Source organism: Cajanus cajan, chromosome 3, assembly GCF_000230855.2.
Source record: "Cajanus cajan strain Asha chromosome 3, NIPB_CcT2T_4, whole genome shotgun sequence".
Classification (NCBI taxonomy): Eukaryota; Viridiplantae; Streptophyta; class Magnoliopsida; order Fabales; family Fabaceae; genus Cajanus; species Cajanus cajan.
In genome coordinates this window covers 22,515,879-22,537,795 of record NC_138519.1, presented here as the reverse complement: position 1 = coordinate 22,537,795, position 21,917 = coordinate 22,515,879, and the positions used below count along the sequence as shown (strand labels likewise).

General features: G+C 28.4%; 1 protein-coding gene across 3 annotated transcripts in view; it reads left to right on the top strand.

Moving 5' to 3' along the window:
• The first annotated feature begins 1,309 nt into the window (after positions 1–1,309).
• The window catches only part of LOC109815153 (uncharacterized), a 42,671-nt gene continuing 22,063 nt past the window's right edge, over positions 1,310–21,917 (top strand). For 2 of the 3 annotated variants that reach the window (XM_083070671.1, XM_020379786.3), the window contains exons 1-7: positions 1,310–1,512; positions 10,438–13,509; positions 13,605–13,853; positions 13,987–14,706; positions 15,483–16,286; positions 17,988–18,626; positions 19,180–19,998. In XM_083070671.1, the coding sequence (XP_082926797.1) occupies positions 10,477–13,509; positions 13,605–13,853; positions 13,987–14,706; positions 15,483–16,286; positions 17,988–18,626; positions 19,180–19,998 (6,264 nt within the window). In that variant the 5' untranslated portion in view covers positions 1,310–1,512; positions 10,438–10,476. Of the gene's footprint in view, positions 1,513–8,321; positions 8,386–10,437; positions 13,510–13,604; positions 13,854–13,986; positions 14,707–15,482; positions 16,287–17,987; positions 18,627–19,179; positions 19,999–21,917 lie in introns of all 3 variants that reach the window. The other variant, XM_083070670.1, reaches the window with a different exon arrangement.

Below are 21,917 nucleotides of genomic sequence, written 5' to 3'. Positions count from 1 at the left end.
CCTCTGTATATAGTAGTTTAGTGTATAGGTTGTTTTTACCCTTGTATTTAGAAGTGTGTGTTTCTTTGTTTTTGGGTCATGCTTTTAGGATTTAAAGGCATGTTCCTTTTTGAAATATATTCATTTTCATCTTGTATTCATGGTCACCATATTCCTTTTAGTAACTACTTTGGTCTCCATATTTTATTGACTATTATATCCTTTTATTTTAAAAATTTAGAAAAAATAATATTTTTTTTATCAAATTCAAGACCTTGAAACTAATGAGCTAATTATAACACTAGAACAATATACTTTTATTACTTAATTTTTATTTTTAAATCTTTAATAGAGATACGAAGTACCTCGACCTTATTAGTGCATGAAAAAACTTAATTTTTTCATGAAGATATATATGAGAACTTAGAGAATTGTCAAGAATCAAATAAAGAAGTTTCAACTCCATCATAGATATCAATTAAAGGAAATAAGAGAAGGGATAACAACTTATTAAAAATTTTGAATTGTATTATAGTTCCTGGTATATATGTTTTCTAAATTTTCTAATAAAAATTATGAATATAAAAATAATAAAAATTATATTATCTAAGATCCTTTGAGTATGATTCTCTTGAATGATAAATCTTATGAAATTATATCTAATCATAAAATTTACTTACATATGATTTCAAAGCAGTTATATATGGATAATATATTTTTCCATTAAAGATCTTCCTTTTATTAACGTGAGTGAAATTCTTTTAATATGAATGTTTCCATATGTGTATGTATCCCCATATTTGTATGCAATTGAAATTATTTAATATGTATAAAGGTATCAATTGTTTTTAATGTGTTTGAACGCACATAAGATTTTTTTTTTATTGAAATTATTTATTTTCATTCAATTAAATGATCAAGTCATTCACTGTGCGAAAGTTTTTTTTTTCTTCTTTTATTATGCAAATTGTTTTAATATTATTTGAAATGAATAAGTAAGTATAAATAAATTTACTTTTAGAATAAATAATATCTTTCTTTCTCTCTTTCTCACTATATATTTCCCTGCTCTCTTGTATTTTGGTCGGTCAATCAATAATATAAATATATTTTCTTTTATATGCATAACTCTGATAATATGTTTCATAACAAATTATTTTCATCACCAATTAATAATGCCATATGAAGATAAGATAAGAATTGTGGTCGGTAGAAATGAATCGTTCATATGAAATTTAAAGTGAAGAGTTATCTTTTCACCCCAAAAAAGTTAAAGCGACGATCACTTTTGTTTCCCATTATATAAACCTACTACCCCACTTATTTTGTAACTTTTCATGCATCAGTCTCATCATTCTCTCGCTTTTTCTCAAGACTAATAATACACCATCCATATCCTTCAGTTCACCTTACTTACCTTATCAACACATGTGATCATATTTCTTTCACTAGCATCTTCTCCTTTCATCACATTCAGTTTATTCCTTACGGTTTGGAAAATCACAACATGCTCATGCAATTCGAAGTACAGAGGTTTGTTGCTTTGTTTTTAGCTTATATCAATCTATATATTGACTCATTTTTCACTTAAGAAATTTCTCCTTACAATGATCGATATATATATATATATATGCCAATTTCATGATTGAATCCAATTTCAACTGTTATGGACTTCCCAGATGAACAAACCGTCTAAAGTGTTAGCCTCTTCTTAGTAGTTGATAAAATAAAATAAATTATATAAGTAATTTTTCAAGTACCAAAAGTTATGTGCTTACTAGTTTCTTAAAATAACTTTTCAAGTACTTATCTTCTGCTATACTTGTATTGTTAGATCTGCTATACTTGTATTGTTAGATCTATATAGGATTATTAGAGTTTGAATACCTTTTATATTTTGCATACTGACCGAGTTTGCAAAAGTAACTTTCTCTTTATATATTTTAAACTGAATTTCAAGATAAAATAGAAGCAAAACTCAGTTCATAATCCGACTCAACTGAAATGTAAATAAAAGACTTTTTTATTTTTCCTTTTAAATGTATATTAGGCTTCTTAACTAATAAACATACGCTTATTTTTGTTTTAAAATAGACACTATATCTTATGTTTATATTTTGTGTGAGTACATATAATACTTCGTCCGATTCTGAATATGAGTAAAAATAATGATATTTGTTGGTCTCAAATATAATCTCAACTAAATTTATTTTATTTAATTTATCAATATCTAAAATATCTCTTCATTTTATTGAGATAATATTTTTAATGACTCTTTTATTTTTAATAGTACAATTAAGAATAAAAGAGGATTAGTACAATTAAAGAGGATTAGTATACAATTAAATAATATTATTTAACTTTTTTATTTATAGTGAGTTATTTTTTGTTACTTATATTTTAAAAATGAAGAGGTACTATATTGTTTTGTTAATGATATCGGTAACCCAGTATTAGATATTATTCTTTTTTACAATGAAATTAAACGAAATTGTATGAAATTATGAGAGAAACATAAATGTATGAAATAAAATGAATAATATAAAAGAAATAAATTAAAAGAAATATTATTATATAAAGAATTATAGAAAAATATGTTTAAATAATGTAACTCTTATATACCTATCACTTAACGATTCAGTTTAATTACTAATTACCGGTGATAACATATTGAGTAATATTATTTTCAACAACACATTCTTAATGTATTTTTTATAATAGGAGAGATAAGAAAAGAAAGAAAGAAAAAGTGAAATAAGTGGGGTCATGAAAATAAATAAAGAAAAATAGAATTATAACAAAATATGGAAAGGGAAAAAATTATTTCTTTGAGAGTAAAAAAAGATTTTTAAGATCGGTTATTTTTTATTTTTAAGATCAGTTAATAATTGATCTTAAATGTCTAGTTTTTAAGATTGATTATGAAATAACCGATCTTAAAAGTATCAGTTTTAAAGACGAGCAACGGTGGCTAACAGAGGGCTATGTTCGGGTGAAACATCGTTGAAGATAAATAACACACGTTTAGGCTTCATTTGTGAAGCGAGGAAAATCGAGTGAGGGAAGCATGCGCGAGGGAGAACAACCGAGGGAAATGACAGCTGCGTGAAGGGTTGCGTTTGCAGAGCAAGAGATACCGAGCGAGGGAGGTGTACACAAGGGAGAATGAACGAGGGGTAGTGATGGAGGTGTGAGGGACTGCGTTTGCGGAAGCAAGGGAGACCAAGTGAGAGAGAGTGACTGAACACGTGCGCAAAGGAGAATGACCGACGTGAAGCGAGGGAGGCACACACGAGGGAGAACGAGCAAGGGGGAACGTTTCATACATGGTTATGATATTTTTAATTTAACTGATCTTAAAAATACTTTTAAGATTAATTCTTCTATGACCGATCGTAAAAGTTATGTCTGATACAAGTTTTAAGATCAAGTATTAAAAGAACCAATCTTGTATACCACTGTTAAAATCAATTTTTTGTAATTGATCTTAAAAATTGTGTCAAACATGCCTTTTAGGATCAGTCTTAGAATAATTGATCTGAAAAGTATTTATAAGATCGGTTACAATTTAACCAATTTTAAAAGTTTTCATATTATTTACAAAATTGTCACTGCTTCATTTTTAAGATAAGTTATCTTTTAACTAATCTTAAAATCCTGATTTTAAAACTAATTTTTGCACTAGTGTGTGTTTAGAAATGAGTTATATGTTGAACTTGAACTTCTGTTTAACACAATGTGAGTGAAAACCTAATGAGTAGTGTTGAGTACTTTTCAAATGATAAATTAAAAACACACTCCAATTATTTGGAATTATCGAGTGGCCTTGTAGTGGCATTGTGTTGTAATATATTCATAACAACGTGTAAATATTTACTTTTATGGTGACTTATATTTGTTGAAAATTAAATATTTTAGTTAATTCAATCATTTGAAATTATAATTATTGTTGGAGGTCACCCATTATCATCTAGGGATATAACCATACTAGTGTATATAACTGGAGAGGAATCCCACATTAGTATATGTTTTCTTGAAATTTTCATTCTTGATGGATGAAGATTTTATTAAGAGGTTTTACATTGTTTGGTTCTCTTCTTAGTAGTTCTACATTATTCCATTGTTCTTTTCTTATTAGTTGTTTCTCATGCACACCCCAAGCATTTAATGATTTACCTTTTCATGATTTCATTCTTATTCAACCTTTTTGGCTTGATTATTAGCTTTAGTGATATAATATGATTAAGCATCTGATTTGCTTTTGCTTTGTCTTTAGTGGTTAAACATTATGTTTGGCTTGTGCTCTTGATGGTTAAGCTAGATTTGTTGCTTCTGCCTTATAGTGGTTAAGCATTTATCATTGTTTTACTTCTGCCTTTTAGGTGGTTAAACATGTTTTCTTAATCTGTTAAGTAGTAAAGCCTTTTGTTATAGTTTTTGCTTAATGGTTTAGCTTTTTCTTATGATTTTGATGATTTTAGTTTCTACCTTTTATAGTAGTTTAGCTAGCTTTGTTGCTTCTACCTTGTAGTAGTTAAGCATTTATCATTGTTTTACTTATGCCTTTTAGGTGGTTAAACATGTTTGCTTCTATTAAGTAGTTAAGTCTTGTATTATAGTTTTTGCTTAATTGTTTAGCTTTTTCTTATGATTTTGGTGATTGTAGTTTTTACCTCGTATGGTAGTTAAATTGTTCATGTATTTATACTTGTTGTATTTATGATTTTTTTTCATTGTATTTGTTTCAATTAGATATGCACTTGTATTGTTCATCAAAATTTGTATGTATTGTAAAAACCTTTCAACTTGTGGGGGATTATCAAAGATGTAGTTGTAATTAGTAATTGACTTTTATATATATATATATATATATATATATATATATATATATATATATATTTCACAATCATATTGTAAACACACTATTTATTGTCAATAAATTGTATTTTTCAGCTAAAAAAAAGTCTTAGAAATCACCCACTATCGAGCTTTTATTTGATGATCCATAGATGTGAAGTCTTGCAAACATCACACTCGAGATGTCTAGTTCTTAGCTTGAGGGTTGCGTGTTGGAGATCTCACATCACCTAAGGATATAACCATACTAGTCTATATAAGTAGGGAACAATCTTTAGATTATAAGTCAATTTTATAAGGTTGAATTAGGCTCCAATCTACTTTTTAATGATTGTTAATTGTTAATTTTTCAACTAATCCTAATTGAATTGACAAAATTTAATTTTTTCATTCAAAATGTTGACAATTTCTTATTAAGCCATGGAATAAAAACTAAAAAAGAAACAAAATTTAAGAAACATATTGTCATTGAGAAACATGAAAAAAAAATTGAAAGTGAGAAGTATTTAGAAAATAAAAAAATTGAATGTATGTAAATTTATAATAGTATAGGTGTAACAACTTCAAAAAGCTAAATATTCATGCAACATATATATGTATATGATATAGAAAACATAAAAAGTTTATGCTTATAATTGAAAAACATAAGGCCCTTCATGGGATTACAACAAAATCCATGTACATAGACACACACAAGTATCAATACTAGAAAGCAATGAAATTTTAAGTTGTTGATCAAGCAAACTAAACAGAGCTGTGTGAAAACAACGCCATTTACTACATGGCCAACAATTGTGCTCATTTTCCTGCTTAATCCTAACTCACTTTTATATCAAGTATGATCATCAAGTCTAACACATGAAAATGTAAGGGTAAGTTTGTGTAAAAAGATTCAACATATAATATAGAAAACAAAATGCTAACTATATGAAAACATCATGAATAACAACAACCATAACTCAACTTCATACAACAAAATTAACCAACTCAGAAGATAAATTCACAACATATATATATAACTTAGCAACTTTACATCTCAACATTTCACAAAATCACCCAACTCAAAAGATAAATTCACAACATATACAACAACTTAACAACTTTATGCATTGTCACACATTTCAACTAAAAGATCTCTTACAACACAAGTAGAGAATTTTAGTGGCTTGATCCTACCAAATCACTTTGTCTAACCATTCAAATCCAGGTTAAGTGAATACAATGTCTGACATACCAATGCCAATTCAACAACAACTTATTTGATTTATTAGATGTCTCTATTTAAATTAGGAAAGTTTAGTACTACTATAGAAATAGAACAATATCAGGATATGAGTCTATCACGACATTAGTATGCATAAACCAAGCCTATATAGAATTAATCTGTCAACTGCTCTCCAAATACTATGCATCTTTCCAACACAGGGATCTTCCTTAACCTTGTGCCTTACTCTAAAGGACACTTCATAAGCAATATGAATCAACCAAGCTTCCATACTATATCAACTAAGAACCTAAAGGAGACAACTGTAATTTAAAAGCAACGTTCCACTTTAATTAAGAGGTAACGACTTTCTCTCTGAAGGGTTTTCAACTTCAGGCTTATAGTGCACTACAACTTATATTATCATAATGAGATATTTCAACTTATTAAACAACTTATTCTCCCTAGCTTGGTCTTAATTTAATTTAACTTCACAACTCAATATGCATCACACATTACTCAACATAACTTAACTCAACTTAATTGTTCAACTCGTTCATCATACAACATAAATATCATTAATTTCATCTCATATAAACGAAACATTCTTCAATTCAATATTATACAACATGATTTCTTCATCATAAGCAACATATAGTACAACTAGGCTCAACTATTAATCAACTTACAACATTACATGATAGGTAAAAGCATAAAATATAAACAAGTTATAAAACATGTTTCTCATTAGGCACGAGTAACCTCATTGGACAAATTAAGCTCTCTAGAGCATGCCATTGGGTGTGCTACTCTCGCTCAACAAAGAAATGATCCAACAATTTTCCTCATTGAGCGGGCTTTGGATTGTTAGGTCAGTAAATTCCACTAGAGCTTATTGTTAGGAGGCCTTAGCTTGTTGAGTGAGTATAACTCCCTTTGGGTTCTCTTGTTAGGCTTACTATGTCCCGTTGTGTGAGGCTACCAGCCATAAACCATTTTCTCGGTGGGCGATGTTTCTATCATTGAGCAAGATTATAATCTTGGGTAGTTACTCTTCAACCATGAATGCATGTTGGGAGCTATAATATCTCATTAGGTGATAACAAATTTTTCAATAAAGAAACTTATCTTTTCACTTCAAAATCAACTAACATACTTCATTATCTCAACATGCAATTCAAGAATCAGCTTTGACTCATTTCATACAACTTAGAAATCGACAAAAATATTACATGCAACCATATTATGATACAAGATCATCAATTCTTCTTCAAGTATATGAAACACTCAAAAACCCTAAGACAAAAAATTAACAACTTCTTATATTCAATACAAATTTCATCCAATGGGCTAATCAACTCAACAATTTGCAACAATAACTCAAAATATGAAGAAATTACAAACTTTCCTCACCTTAATTACTTCAAAAATCAAGGCAAGAGGGAAGAAAAACAAAGAATTGTGAACTACGAGACTTGTCATACGATAACTTCTTCCTACGATTCTGAGTTCCCCAACTTGAATCTCTACTCTTATTATTAAAACTCTACTCCAGGGAAAGATCTAGATGCTCCTAGTGATGTCAGATGAAGAAAGGGTATTACATGGCTTCAAAACTTATCTTTCTTCTAGAATTTAGAGAAATAACCTTATGAAATATAAGTCCTCTAAAAACCTAATATACCTTCATCCATTCTTGGTCAACATGACCTGAATAGAAAATAACTTTAAACTGCTAATTAAACTCATAAGAATTATTTAATCTTTATAATTTTAAAAATAACATAAAACAATATAGCAACATATATAACATTAAACAACATATATATATATATATATATATATATATATATATATATATATATATAACACATAACACAAAGTTACAATAAGAATCACTTACTAATAAAAAATTGATTAGTATAAGAAATTTTCTATGCAGAGATGATCGACACTGTCTAAATCAATCTCTAATAGTCACTAACAAATTTATTTACTAATCTAGAGATCGGTTAACTTGTCTCAAATGATTGCAAATCTAATCTAGAAATCGGTTAATTTTTGGATAAATTAAAACTAAAGACTGTTTTTTTTTTTTTTTTATAAACCATTTTAGAGGTTTAATATTTGATCTCTAATCTCTATGTAATTCAATACTGAATTTTTGTCTAAGTATTTAGAAATTGATTTTCTTGGTCTCTACTTATATCTCAACAATAAATAGTAATTTGAGACCTTTTTCAGCCATTAATAAATCTTTATTTTTTTAATCATGACATAGATGTAAAGTATTCACCATCGAAAGTAGTGTCTAATCTTCATCAAAAATCGTGTTCACACATAATGTGAGTATTCTCCTTCCAACAAAGTCTATTACTAACTCATCTTAAATACTAAAATTTTGATCCCAAACTAAGTGTAATTTGAAACTATTTTTTGGGGCTTTGCTCGAAATGTAATTGAAGACTCATTTCCTATTGCTAGTCTCCCACTTATTTTTAAGTATCACAATTTGTAATTATAAAAATAAAAAAGACAGAAAAATTGGTAACATATAAAGTTTCAAAATTTTGAAAAAAAAGTAATTAACACATAATTTATAAAAAAAAAACTTATTTAATAATTATCGATTTAAGAACCAGTGTAAGAAATTAATCAAATATGATAAAAAAAAATTAAGTTTCTTGATAAAAAAAAATTAAGTTTCATGTATAGAAAAATTAGAGGTTTAATTTTTGGAAAAATTAAAACTAAAAGACTGGTTTTTTGTATAGACAACATAGCACGTGCATACGTGCGTGCGTGTAAATTCATTTAACTATAATATATTTTTACATTTTTTTATTTTAAATTTCACGTGGTTTCAAAGTTGCAATATAAAAAGGATCAAATTAATTTCTTTTAAGTAAATCTATACTAATATATAAAAGTGATACCTTTTTTGGTAACCACCTTGATCTTCACTTTTTTGGACCATTATACTCTTTTAATTTAAAAATTAAAAAAAATATTTTTTAATCAAATTTAAAAACTTGAAACAAATGAATCTATACTAATATATAAAGTAAATACCATTTTTAATAATTATTTTTAATTTTATTTTTACATGAACTATTTTATTTTTTGTTTATTTTTTAATAACTACTTTTTTATGAATAATTTTTTATTTTTTATACTTATTTTTTTCTTTTAATACAATGCAAGCACGGAATGCCTTTTTCGTGATAGTATATATAAACATAATATCTTTTTTATAATTTTGTTTTTAAAATTTCACGTGCTTTTATAATGTTTAACACAACACTGTTTGGTTTGATTTTAGTAAATAAACTAAATGGTAATTTTGGAAATATAAGATTTATTTGAAATATAATAAAATAACCTTTTCAGAATCAGAACACACGAGCCTTACTATAAAAGTCCCAATTGATTCTTTTTTTTTTTTAGTTAACACTTGAATAATATATTATATATAGCATTATTTCTTAAGTTAATTATATTTTAAATTTCTTATCTAATACTAACATAGTTTAACCGTAATAAATAATAACTTTATTTAATAAAAATATTTTTTAGTAAATTAATTATATTATTTATTATTTAATATATTTTTATAAAATAATATAAAATAAGTTGTAACAAAAAAATACAATAAAAAAATATAATAACAATATATTATTTAATATTAAATTTTTGTATATTGCATATTGTATATCTATTGGATTAAAATATATTGAATAATAAATTTTATATTTATTAGATTAAAAATATAATAAAAACATAAATAAATAATAAAATACTAGTATATATGCTATTTAATATATTTTTCATACAATAAATAATATAAATTTTATGATATTAAAATAGATAACATAACGTTATTGATGCATTAAAAAGGAGAAAATCTAGTTAAAAAAGATATAAAAGATGAAACAGTGATCGTATGTTTATATTTATTGTATAAAAATTATATTAAATAATAAATTATATAATTAAATTACTAATTTTTTATTATTTTATTAAATAAATTTATTATTTATTAATCTTAAACATGATTAATATTAAATAAAGAATTAAAAAAAAAGAGTTAACTCGATCAGTAATATTATATATAATATAATGTTCAAGTTATAAAAAAAAAATATAAATTGCTTAGTGATTTAAATGAACAATTTTATAGTAAAAGTCATGGGTTCTATTCCTCATAAAGTTACATTCCATTCCTCATAAACTTAAATTGCTTAGTGATTTAAATGAAAAATTTTATTATTTTAGTGTAATTTAGATCAGTAAATATACCTGTGAAGTTGTGATTTTTGATGGATCAAATATCATTTGCTTTTCTAAATTAGTTCTTGACTTATTTGTTTTCATTATGCATTTTGTTGGGGAAAAAGATGTAGTCATACCTAGTACCACGAATTCAAGTTGAAAGAATGGAGTTTGCGTCAACAATAGTGGAAAGAGTGACTAATTTTGTGTTGGACTTGAGTGTTCGACATGTGGCTTACATCATCCGTTACGGGCGAAACATTGATGACCTAAATGGTAGTGTTAAGGATCTTGGACTCCAAAAGGAGAGGGTAGATCACCAACGTGATGAAGCTGAGAAAAATCTGAAACAAATTGAAGGTACGGTTAAGGATTGGTTTCAAAAAGTGGATGAGTTTGAGACTAGAATGGAGGGGTTTGGAAACGATGAAGGCCACAGAAAGACAGGGTTGTCCTTGTCCAATGGTTTATTCCTTTACTTGAGGAACAGGCATAGACTAAGCAGACAAGCAAAGAAAATGACAGAGGATGTTAGAAAGCTATTAGATGAGTCATCCAAATTTAATGAAGTTTCCTATCAGCAGAACGTAACATCTAATGATGCCACTATGTCTAATGTTGGCTATGTAGAATTTTGTTGTAGAAAATCTATAATAGAAGACATAATGGTACAACTTGAAGATTCCACTGTCAGAATGATTGGGCTGCATGGGCCAGGTGGTGTGGGTAAGAGCACTTTAATCAAAGCAATTGCTAACAAAGCTCGAGACAGGAAGTTGTTTAATGTTGTGGTTATAGTAGAAATAACAATCAAACCCAATCCACAAAAAATTCAGGAAGAAATTGCTTATGTGTTAGGATTGAGGTTAGAAGGGGAAGGTGAAACTGTGAGAGCTGATTGTCTAAGGAGGAGGTTAAGGAAAGAGAAGGAGAACACCCTTTTAATCTTGGATGACCTTTGGGACAGATTAGACTTGAACAAGTTAGGTATTCCACTTGATGATGATGATGATTTAAGCAAGATGAGTAAGTTAATAAAGATGACAAGTAATGATAAACAAGATCTTCCCAGCAAGATGTCAAGCAATGATAAACAGGATTTTCTAAGCAATGATAACCAAGATTTTCTAAGCAAGATGACAAGCAATGATAAACAAGATCTTAGTCGCAAAAAGGTGAAAAAAGAAAAATCTCTTGGTGATTATAAGGGGTGCAAAATTTTGTTAACTTCAAGGAAGAAAGAAGTGTTGTGTGATCATATAAAGGATGATGAGTCAATTTTCTGTGTACAGGCATTAGATGACAAAGATGCTCTAGCGTTGTTTCAGAAGGAGGCTGGAATACCTATTGAAATGTCCAACCCTAAACAAGAAATTGTCAAGACATACTGTGCAGGGATACCGATGGCAATAGTTACAGTGGGAAGGGCATTGAGAAACAAGAGTGAGTTAGTATGGGAAGCTACACTAGAAAAACTTAAAAAGCAAGAATTGGTGGGAGTGCATAAATCTATGGAGATTTCTGTAAAGATGAGTTATGACCATCTAGAAAATGAGGAGCTTAAGTCCATTTTCTTACTTTGTGCTCAAATGGGTCATAAACCCTTAATTATGGACTTAGTGAAGTATTGCTTTGGTTTGGGTATACTTGAAGGGGTCTACTCACTTAGGGATGCTCGGGAACGAATATGTACATCAATCCAAATGCTAAAAGACTCGAGTTTGATGTTCGATGGAAGTTCTAGTAATCATTTCAATATGCATGATATGGTTCGAGATGCTGCTTTATCTATAGCATACAAGGAGCAAAATGTATTTACCTTGAGAAATGGCAAACTTGACGATTGGCTTGAACTCGAGAGGTGCACTTCAATTTCTATATGCAATAGTGATATCATTGATGAGCTTCCTAGTGGTATAAATTGTTCCCAACTCAAATTTTTCCAAATTGATACTGACGATCCATCTTTAAAAATACCCAACTCATTTTTTGAAAGAAAGAAGAAACTCAGAGTGTTAATATTGACTGGTTTTCATCTATCAACTTTACCATCTTCAATTAAAGGCCTATCAAATCTCAGAATGCTTTGCTTGGAGCAATGCACTTTAGATGGCAACTTATCCATCATAGGAAAGTTGAAAAAATTAAGAATTCTAAGCTTTTCTGGATCTCAAATTGAAAATTTGCCAATCGATTTAGGGTGCTTAGATAAGCTACAATTACTGGATATCAGCAATTGTTCCATAGTGGAGATGATTCCTCGTAATTTAATATCAAGGTTAACTTGTTTGGAAGAGTTGTATATAAGAAAGAGTTTGATCAAAACGTTGGTGAAAGAGACAAACCAAAGTCAAATTTCATTTCTTTCTGAGCTAAAGCATTTGCATCAATTGAAAGTGGTGGACTTATGCATCCCATGTGCTACAGTTCTGCCCAAGGATTTGTTCTTTGACAAGTTAAATGATTACAAGATTGTGATCGGAGAGTTCAAGGTCCTTTTAGTTGGAGATTTTAGGATGCCCAACAAGTATGAAGAATTCAGATCTTTGGCATTGCAACTGAAGGATGGTACTGATAATATTCACTCCCAAAAAGGGATAAAATTGTTGTTCAGAAAAGTTGAAAATTTGTTGTTGGGAGAGCTAAATGGTGTTCAAAATGGTGTTGATAATGTTATTTATGAGTTAAATTTGGATGGGTTTCCAGATCTAAAACACTTATCTATCACAAATAACACTCGCATCAAATACATCAACTCAATGGATTTGTCTCATCCTCGGGAGGTTTTTCCCAATTTGAAATCTTTGTGCCTTTACAAACTAAAAAACATAGAGATGATATGTTGCAGTCCAGTCACAGGTGCCTCATTCACCAAATTAAGAACGATCAAGGTTGAGAAGTGTGACCAATTGAAAAATCTCTTCTCCTCTTCCATGGTGAAATTTCTTGTTAGTCTAGAAACAATTGATGTTTCTACATGTGACTGTTTAAAGGAGATTGTTGAAATGCTAGTAATATCTGAAAAGGTTGAGTTTCTTAAGTTGCAGTCTTTGACGCTACAGTCTTTACCATTATTTGCTAGTTTTTATATAGAGGGGCTTTCTGTACCTCAAACGACAGAAGCACAAATAACGAACAATGATCACATTGAAATTACTATTGCAGAAGACACAAATCCTCCTCTATTTGGTGAACAGGTATGAATATGATATTACATATTTTTCCTTTAATTTTAATTAATTTGCGACCTTTTTTTATTGTTGTAAATTTATTAAAGGTCATGTGCACGCAGGTTGAAATTCCAAACTTAGAGAGCTTGAATTTATCCTCAATCCACATCCATAAGATATGGAGCAAGGAACCCTTATCAAGATTTTGTTTTCAGAACTTGATAAAACTAGTTGTTAATGATTGTGATAACTTGAGATATTTATGTTCATTATCTGTGGCTAACAATTTGAAGAATTTGAAAGGCCTCTTCATAAGCGAGTGTCCATTGATGGAGAAGATTTTTGAGATTGAAGGAAATACTATAGAAAAGGTGCGTATATGTGTAAATAAGTAAATTTTTGTAGTCGACTTATTCTTCTGAATATGGTTCTTAATCATTGCTTCCTTGTGCATTTCTATTAAGTTTCGTCACCAAATAATTGCTTGTTTGCATCAAATTGTAGGTATGCATTTTTCCTAAGTTGGAGGAAATTCACATCAGCGAAATGAAAATGTTAACAAACATATGGCAAATTGAAGTGAGTGTTGATTCTTTTTCTAGTCTCGTTTCTGTGCATATTGAAGACTGTGAAAAACTAGACAAGATTTTTCCGAGTCACATGGAAGGATGGTTTGAAAGTTTGGACAACTTGAAGGTTGTTGATTGCAAGTCAGTGGAAGTGATTTTTGAAATCAATGATTCTTATCAAGTAGATGAATCTGGTGGAATAGACACAAATTTGCAACTTATTCTTATAAACGACCTCCCAAACTTGAAGCATGTATGGAGTAGAGATCCAAGAGGAATTCTTAATTTCAAAAAATTGCGAAGTATAGAGGTTTCTTATTGTAATAAATTGAGGAATGTCCTTCCAGCTTCAGTGGCCAAAGATGTTCGAAAGCTTGAATCCATATCAGTACAGAGTTGTATGGGAATGATGGAAATTGTTGCCTATAAAGATGGATTAGAAGCAAACAATGAACCATTAGAGTTTCCTGAACTTCTCTACGTGGAATTATGTTGGCTATCAAACATTAGGCATTTCTGTAAGGGGAGATATACTATAGTGTGTCCAAAGTTGAAGAAGTTGGCAGTGAACAATTGTGGAAAGCTCAAAACATTCCCAACAGAAACCAGGGAAACCATAAGTGAAGAAGAAAATCCATTTTTTTCCGCCGAAGAGGTAACCACTACTATATTTAATACTTTAGTAACATTTTCTACTTATATTTATTAAAATGTTAATATACATTAAATTAATAGATTATTGTAACATTTTTTTAGAAAATATTACTACAGATATAATATTTTTTTATCTCAATATTATTTTTATAATTTTCTTTAAAAATTAAGTTTCACATCGACTAAAAAGAATAATATACAAAAAAAAATGTACTTATTTTATCTCAAATATATAAAAGAATGACATATAATATATATATAATAATAGAGTGAAACTTAAGATAAATGAACTTTGACATATAATCTAAATTTGTAATTAATTTATGAGATATTCTCTTGTTAAAAAAAAAACTTAAAATATCTTAGATCTTAAAAAAATTGTGAATAAGAGTCATAAAGTATAAATGGTGATATATATAATCTAACTACCATTTTATAAAGTTTACAAAAATTTAACAACATTATTAAAATGTTACAAAATACCACTTTGACAACATTTTTAAAAATATTTTCATTGATATCTAAAATGTTAAAAGTCCTTAGTATTATAGACTTTATCTTACATTTGATAAAATGTCACAAAAGTATATTAGTAACATTTATTCATAAATTTAGAAGCATTTTTCTAGAGTTGCTAAAAACACATTTGTTGTAGTGAACAAATATTCCATTACTACCATAGACATAAAGGAAAAACAAAATGTTGAGTCTTTCTTGTGTACATTTAAGAAAAGGAAATAACTTATTCGAATGCACTTTTATTTAATTTTTTTGAAGGTAATCCCGAACTTGGAATGTATTCAAATTGATTTTGACGAAGCACAAAAGTGGTTGTTGAGCAATATTGTGAAGTACCACATGCAACATTTAAAAGAGCTTAGCTTGAGATCAGTTAAAAGTGGTGAACTTCTATGCCGGTTTCTACACAGAATGCCAAATCTAGAGAAGTTACAATTGTTTAACTCTGAACATTATTTGCTTAAAGATTCCTCAGTGCCATGTTTGGGAATTGTATTACAGCTAAAGGAATTAGTTTTGTCAGATTCAAAGATAAAGGATCTGGGATTTGAGCGAGACCCGGTACTGCAAAGACTAGAGGTTTTGAGCTTAAAATGGTGCCAAAAACTCATTATTTTAGCTCCTCCCTCAGTATCATTGACTTGCATGACATATTTGGAAATAGAATATTGTAGAGGATTACAAAATTTAATGGCATATTCTACAGCCAAAAGCTTGGTTCAACTTAAGACCATGAAGGTGAGCGGCTGTAATGTAAAGGAAATTGTAACCAATGAGGGAAATGAAGACAAGATCGAAATTGTGTTTAGCAAATTGGTTACTATAGAACTTGCATGGTTACCATACCTCACAAGCTTTTGCGGTTTCAAGAAATGTGAATTCAAATTCCCGTCATTAGAAATATTAATTGTGAGAGGTTGTAACATGATGGAAACATTCACTATGGGCCACACAAAAGCACCAAAGTTACAAAATATATTTGCCTATGAAGGAGAGGTGGAAGCCAAATGGCAATGGGAAGGTGACTTGAATACTACCATACAAAAGGATTTCCAAGATAAGGTACTTGTTCATTTTCTTAATGCATTTTTTTTTTTTTACTTTTATGCACTTTTTTCCTAATTCAACAGATAGAAATAAGGAAGAAAAAAAAACTTATCGTGATTGGAAACTACAGTTCCTTTGTTTAAGTCTTTTTATAGAAATTAATAGAATTTTTGAGAATTCGTTTATTAAAAATAAAAAGTATTTTTTTTTTTTTGTGAAAAAATTCTTAAATGCACTTCTAAACTTGTATCTAAATATGGGTTTAGTACATGTTAAACTCTTTTAAAATATAACTATTAAAAAAAAAGTAATATAAAATAAATAATAAATTCAACCTAGAGATTTTCTATCGCATCCTATAGGAGTGTGATCTTAAATTATACTAAAAAAACGTTTGAGGTAAAGGTAAATATTGAATCATTAACATATTTTTTTCTTATTGATCCGAAATATATTAATAGCGTGTTTGAATAAAAAAATTTAAGAGAGTAATTTAATAATTTTAATAATTTTAAAAGTAATATGATTTTCTTTTAAAAATTATGGAAATTCAACTTATGAAAAAAAAAGAATTTAAATTTTTTTTGTATGTTCTCTTGTCTTCTCTTTCTTATTTCTCCTACCTCCATTTCCTCTCTTTTAGTTTTCACTAGTTTTTTCTTCTTCTAATCATTGAATATTATAAATTATTAAATATTATATAATATAAAAATTATTTTTAAATTATTAAATATTTAAACTAAAATTTTTCTCTTTTGTCTCACTTATATATTTTTATCACTCATTTTTCTTTATCCTCTCTTTTTCTTGTCTACTGTCTTCACTTTTGCCCCTCTCTCACTCCCCCCCTCTCCCCTTTTTTTTCATCCTTTTTTCACTTTTGTCTCTAGTTTTTCTCGTTTTTTAAGCTTTTTTTTTTTTTTCTCTTTAACTTTTATCTCTTCTCTTTGTCATCTCTCTCTTCCTTCTCTTCCCTTCCCCCTTCTCTTTCTCCTTTCTCACCACCATCTCCTCTCTTTTAATCTCTTTCAATATTAACATAAAAAATATCAATAATTTTTTAAATTATTGAATATTTAAAATTATTTTAAAAATTGTTAAATATTTAAAAATTAACTCATATTTATTTATAAAGTTTAATCTTAAATTAAATTCAATTTGACCGATGATAAAAATTAAATTATTTTATATAAATAAAAATTTAAAATATAAAAAAATTTGAATTGATTTATACAAAAAAGTCAAGGATTATCATAGCATATGAACGGGCCAAAATTTTGTGTTGATGTTTTTTTGTTTTTGTTTGTGATTATCTAAATTAAATATTAATAATAATTAAGATACAAATGCAAAGAAATGTGATGGAATAATTTCGAAACAATTTCAATAAGATAAGACAAGACAAGGTCATTATTGAATTGCATGTATGTTTGTAATGATCAACACTAAAAGTGAGATCCAGCAATATTAAAACTTTTTAATAAAATAACAGTCAAAAAATTTTAGTGTCACGAAAGTTAAATAAAATTCTAAATCTCAATTCTTCCATGTTAGTGTTAATTTCGTTATCAACCAATCAAATATTACCATTATCAGTTTTATATTCAAAATTTATCATAAATAATATTCTGTAATTAGAAAATAGTGTAAAACGTGTATAACACATTTTCTCAAATAACTAATGTCATATTTTTGTATGTTCTTTTGCATGTGCAGCTTTTGAAGTCTGCACAAAGTGGATCCTATCTTCATCTGAGAGATAGCTCGCTACAAAAGATATGGCTTGGCTCACGACCGATTCCAAACTTGTGCTTCAGTAACTTAGACTACTTGGTTGTGAACGGGTGTCAATTTTTGTCAGAAGCAATACTACCCTTCAATTTACTTCCTTTCTTCACTAAATTGCAAACATTGACAGTTCAAAATTGTAGTTATGTAAAAACCATATTTGATGTGAAATGTATAGCACAAGACAAAAAAATCACAACTACAAGACCAACCCCTTCACCCCTCATTTTCCCCCTCAAGAGAATGACTTTATCAGATTTGCCAAATCTGGAAAATGTTTGGAATGAAGATCCTCGTAGAATTCTAAGGATGGAACTTCTAGAAGACGTAAATGTTGAGAAATGTGAAAGCCTTACAAGTGTTTTTCCCGTTTCAGTAACCAAAGATCTTGGGAAACTTGAAAAACTAGTTGTGAAAAACTGCGAGGGATTGATGGCGATTGTTGCAGAGAATAATGCAGATCCGAGAGGAACATTCCCATTTGTGAAATCATTGACGCTATGGGATTTGCCAAAGTTCAAGTATGGTGGTATATGTTGCATACACGATGCAAAAACAACATTTGAGGTTTGACCTTTATAATCATTATTATAGCCCATTACAAACAATTTTACGCATAACATTGTACTTGCACAATGTGATTTTCATTGTTCTAATATTATTTTAAAAATTTCTTCTTTTAAATTGACTTGATATTAAAATAGTTATTTTGTAATTAATGGTCGAACATGTTTTAACATTAAACGACATTAATTAAATTCTATTTAAAAGGATTGATCTATGATGACTTTTTTACATAAAAATTATCATGTAATAATATATTTTATAATGACACAATATTTTTTATTAAAAATTATTTTTATCTATATTATAAATATAATATATATTGTGTTATTATATATTAATTATAGTGACACATAATATATGTTCTTGAATCTTATTTAAAATTAACACTAAAATTATATGCATAAATATATGTCTAATATATATTTATATATATATATATAATATTTATATATATATATAGTATTTATAGTAACATTTTATTTATGTTATTATATATAATATTTTTTATACTGTCCTAACATGCTTTTACTTGGTTATTGGTTTCTTTTGACAGCTTACACCCAACTTACAGGATCTGACAATCGGGGAAAATGAACTGAAGATGATTTGGCGTGGAGAATTTCATGGAAACCACATATACAATTTAAAATGTCTTACATTATGCTTTCCTATTAAGTCCAATGTATTTCCAAATGGATTTCTACAACAGGTTCCCAACATAGAGGAGCTTGGGGTTCGTAATGGTTCCTTCAAGGAGATTTTCTGCATTCATAGTCCTAACAATGTGGATGATATTGGACACTCTTCAAAGCTGAAAGTATTACGTTTGTGGTCTCTTCGTAATCTTGTTTCCATTTGGTCACAGAACTCTTGGATTGAGCCCTTTCTTGGAAATCTAGAAACATTGGAAGTACGCAGCTGTTTTAGTCTATTAAACTTGGTACCATGCACAATGTCTTTCTCCAATCTGACTATTTTGAAAGTTTTCAATTGCAAGGGCTTGTTATATTTGTTTACTTCCTCAACGGCCAAAAGTTTGACTCAACTCAAAAGAATAGAGATACAATATTGTGAATCAATTCAAGATATAGTGTCTATGGAAGGGGATAAATCACATGAGGATCAAATAATATTTCAGCAGCTTAATTGTTTAAAGCTTGAACGTTTACCAGCCCTCACAAGCTTTTACGGAGGGAGTTTAAGTTTCCCATCCTTGGAGGAATTGTCAGTAATCTATTGTGACAAAATGGAAACTTTATGTTCGGGTGTTGTAAAAGCAGACAAGTTGTTACAAGTTAAACTTAATTACTCAGATGCTATCCCATTGGAAAATGATCTCAACTTTACCCTACAGGAGGCATTTTTGAAAAAGGTATGTGTATAGTTGTTTTTTGGTTTAATTTTATTTTTAGTAATCAAAATTTGGAATACATATTTTTTATTCTTTCAAATTTAAAATGTATTTGTAATTTTTAAAATATAAAAAATTATTATTTTAATCCTTCAAACTTAAAAATTATCTTTTTAGTTCCTATAATTTTTCTAATATCATAACTGATAATGATAAAATAAGAGAAATTAAAATAATATTAAATATTTTAGAAATTAAAAATACAAATACTAAATTTAAAAGATTAAAATAATATATTTTTTTAAAAAAAAATATAGAGACTAAATTAAAAAAAACATTAAATTTAAAAATAAAAAAATTGTATATTCTAAATATGAAAAATTAAAAACATATTTAAGTATAAATTTTTCTGATTATTATAATATACAGCATTGGTCAGTCAATCTTTTGGATGGATGAAAAGTTCATTTTGTTTATTTTATTAGCAGTCATTGCGTATATAATCATTTGATACATAATGGTAGTTGATAAATCCTTACGTATATGCGTATTTTGAATAAATTATTTGAAGTTTGAGTTAGATGAGAGGCTTCCTCTTCTTCAGTAAGATGCTACCATCTTTCTTTACTACAGAGTATGTTCTTTCATTCCAAGTTGCACATTCAACGTGCAAGATAAAACAAACAAGGCCTCAAGTGCAGCATCTTGACTGCCACGCAAGGCACTTGAGGTGGACGTCGTTTGGTTAGAAGGCAATTGCATTTGCAATTGAATAAAACAAAGATTTGTCTACCTAGCTTATCGGTGAGAGTACTTATAGACACTCTTGAAGCTGATGAGGAAAGACTAAAAAAACATAGTAAAGATTGGAAATTTCTTCCAATCAAAACTCAAATTACAATATCTAAATACAGAATGTAGAGGAAATATAAATAGTAGAGAATTTTCTAGAAATAATTTTTTTTAAGAAATGTTTCTAAGAGCAATCAAAATAAATATTCGTCATATATATATGACATATGTAAAAAGACAAGTAACATGGAGATTGTTATATCAATGCTATAAGGAGAAAAGTTTGCCTAATACCTTTTCGTCCGAAGCATTTTATACTAAAGTAAAAAAAATGATGTCCAACTAAGGTTGTGTAAGAAAAAACTCTTATTGAAGTTTATATTGGGAAAAAAATCACTAGGTAAACATCTAACAGTATTTAGTCTATCTAGTACATACATGTTTTGAATGAAAAAAGACATAAGCTAGAAGGCAAGACTATACGAAGAATATTCTTAGGATATAACACAATCAAAAAGGCTACTGAGTCTTCAACTAGCAAATGAAGAAACTTGCCAAGTTCACTAAAGAGAGGAAACTAAACAAATTCATTTCAAGTACTACATAACATAAAAGAAACTAAGGCATTGCCAAGAAATGAAGTTTGAGTAATTGACAATGCTTAGAATTTTAAAATTTATATCAAGGAGGAGTGTTGAAGTTAATACAAATTTCTAAAAGTTTATAAAGCCTATCACATAAAAGAGCACCTTATAAATTGTTTTGTGTGTACAAATTAACATGATTCCTCTAGATAATATTATAAGAGTAATGCTACATATGCATGTACAACAACCTATACAACATCAATTTTTGGTCTATCTATCTCTATTGTTTATTATGGAGAGAGATATTATGGATCGCAAATGCACTCACACATACAATGTTGTAGGGGGTCGCAAACGCACTCACATGCACAATCACAAGAGGGAAAGTAAATTCACAAGTCATAGAGATTTATGTGGTTCGATCAAAATAACCTACGTCCACGACCTCACTAGATGGTATTTTTGTATTCCTTAATTAGGTTTAGGGTTTAGGGTTTGAACAATCTCTCAAATCTACATCAGAATATCCTTCCAAAACAATATCATTCTTACTAAAACATA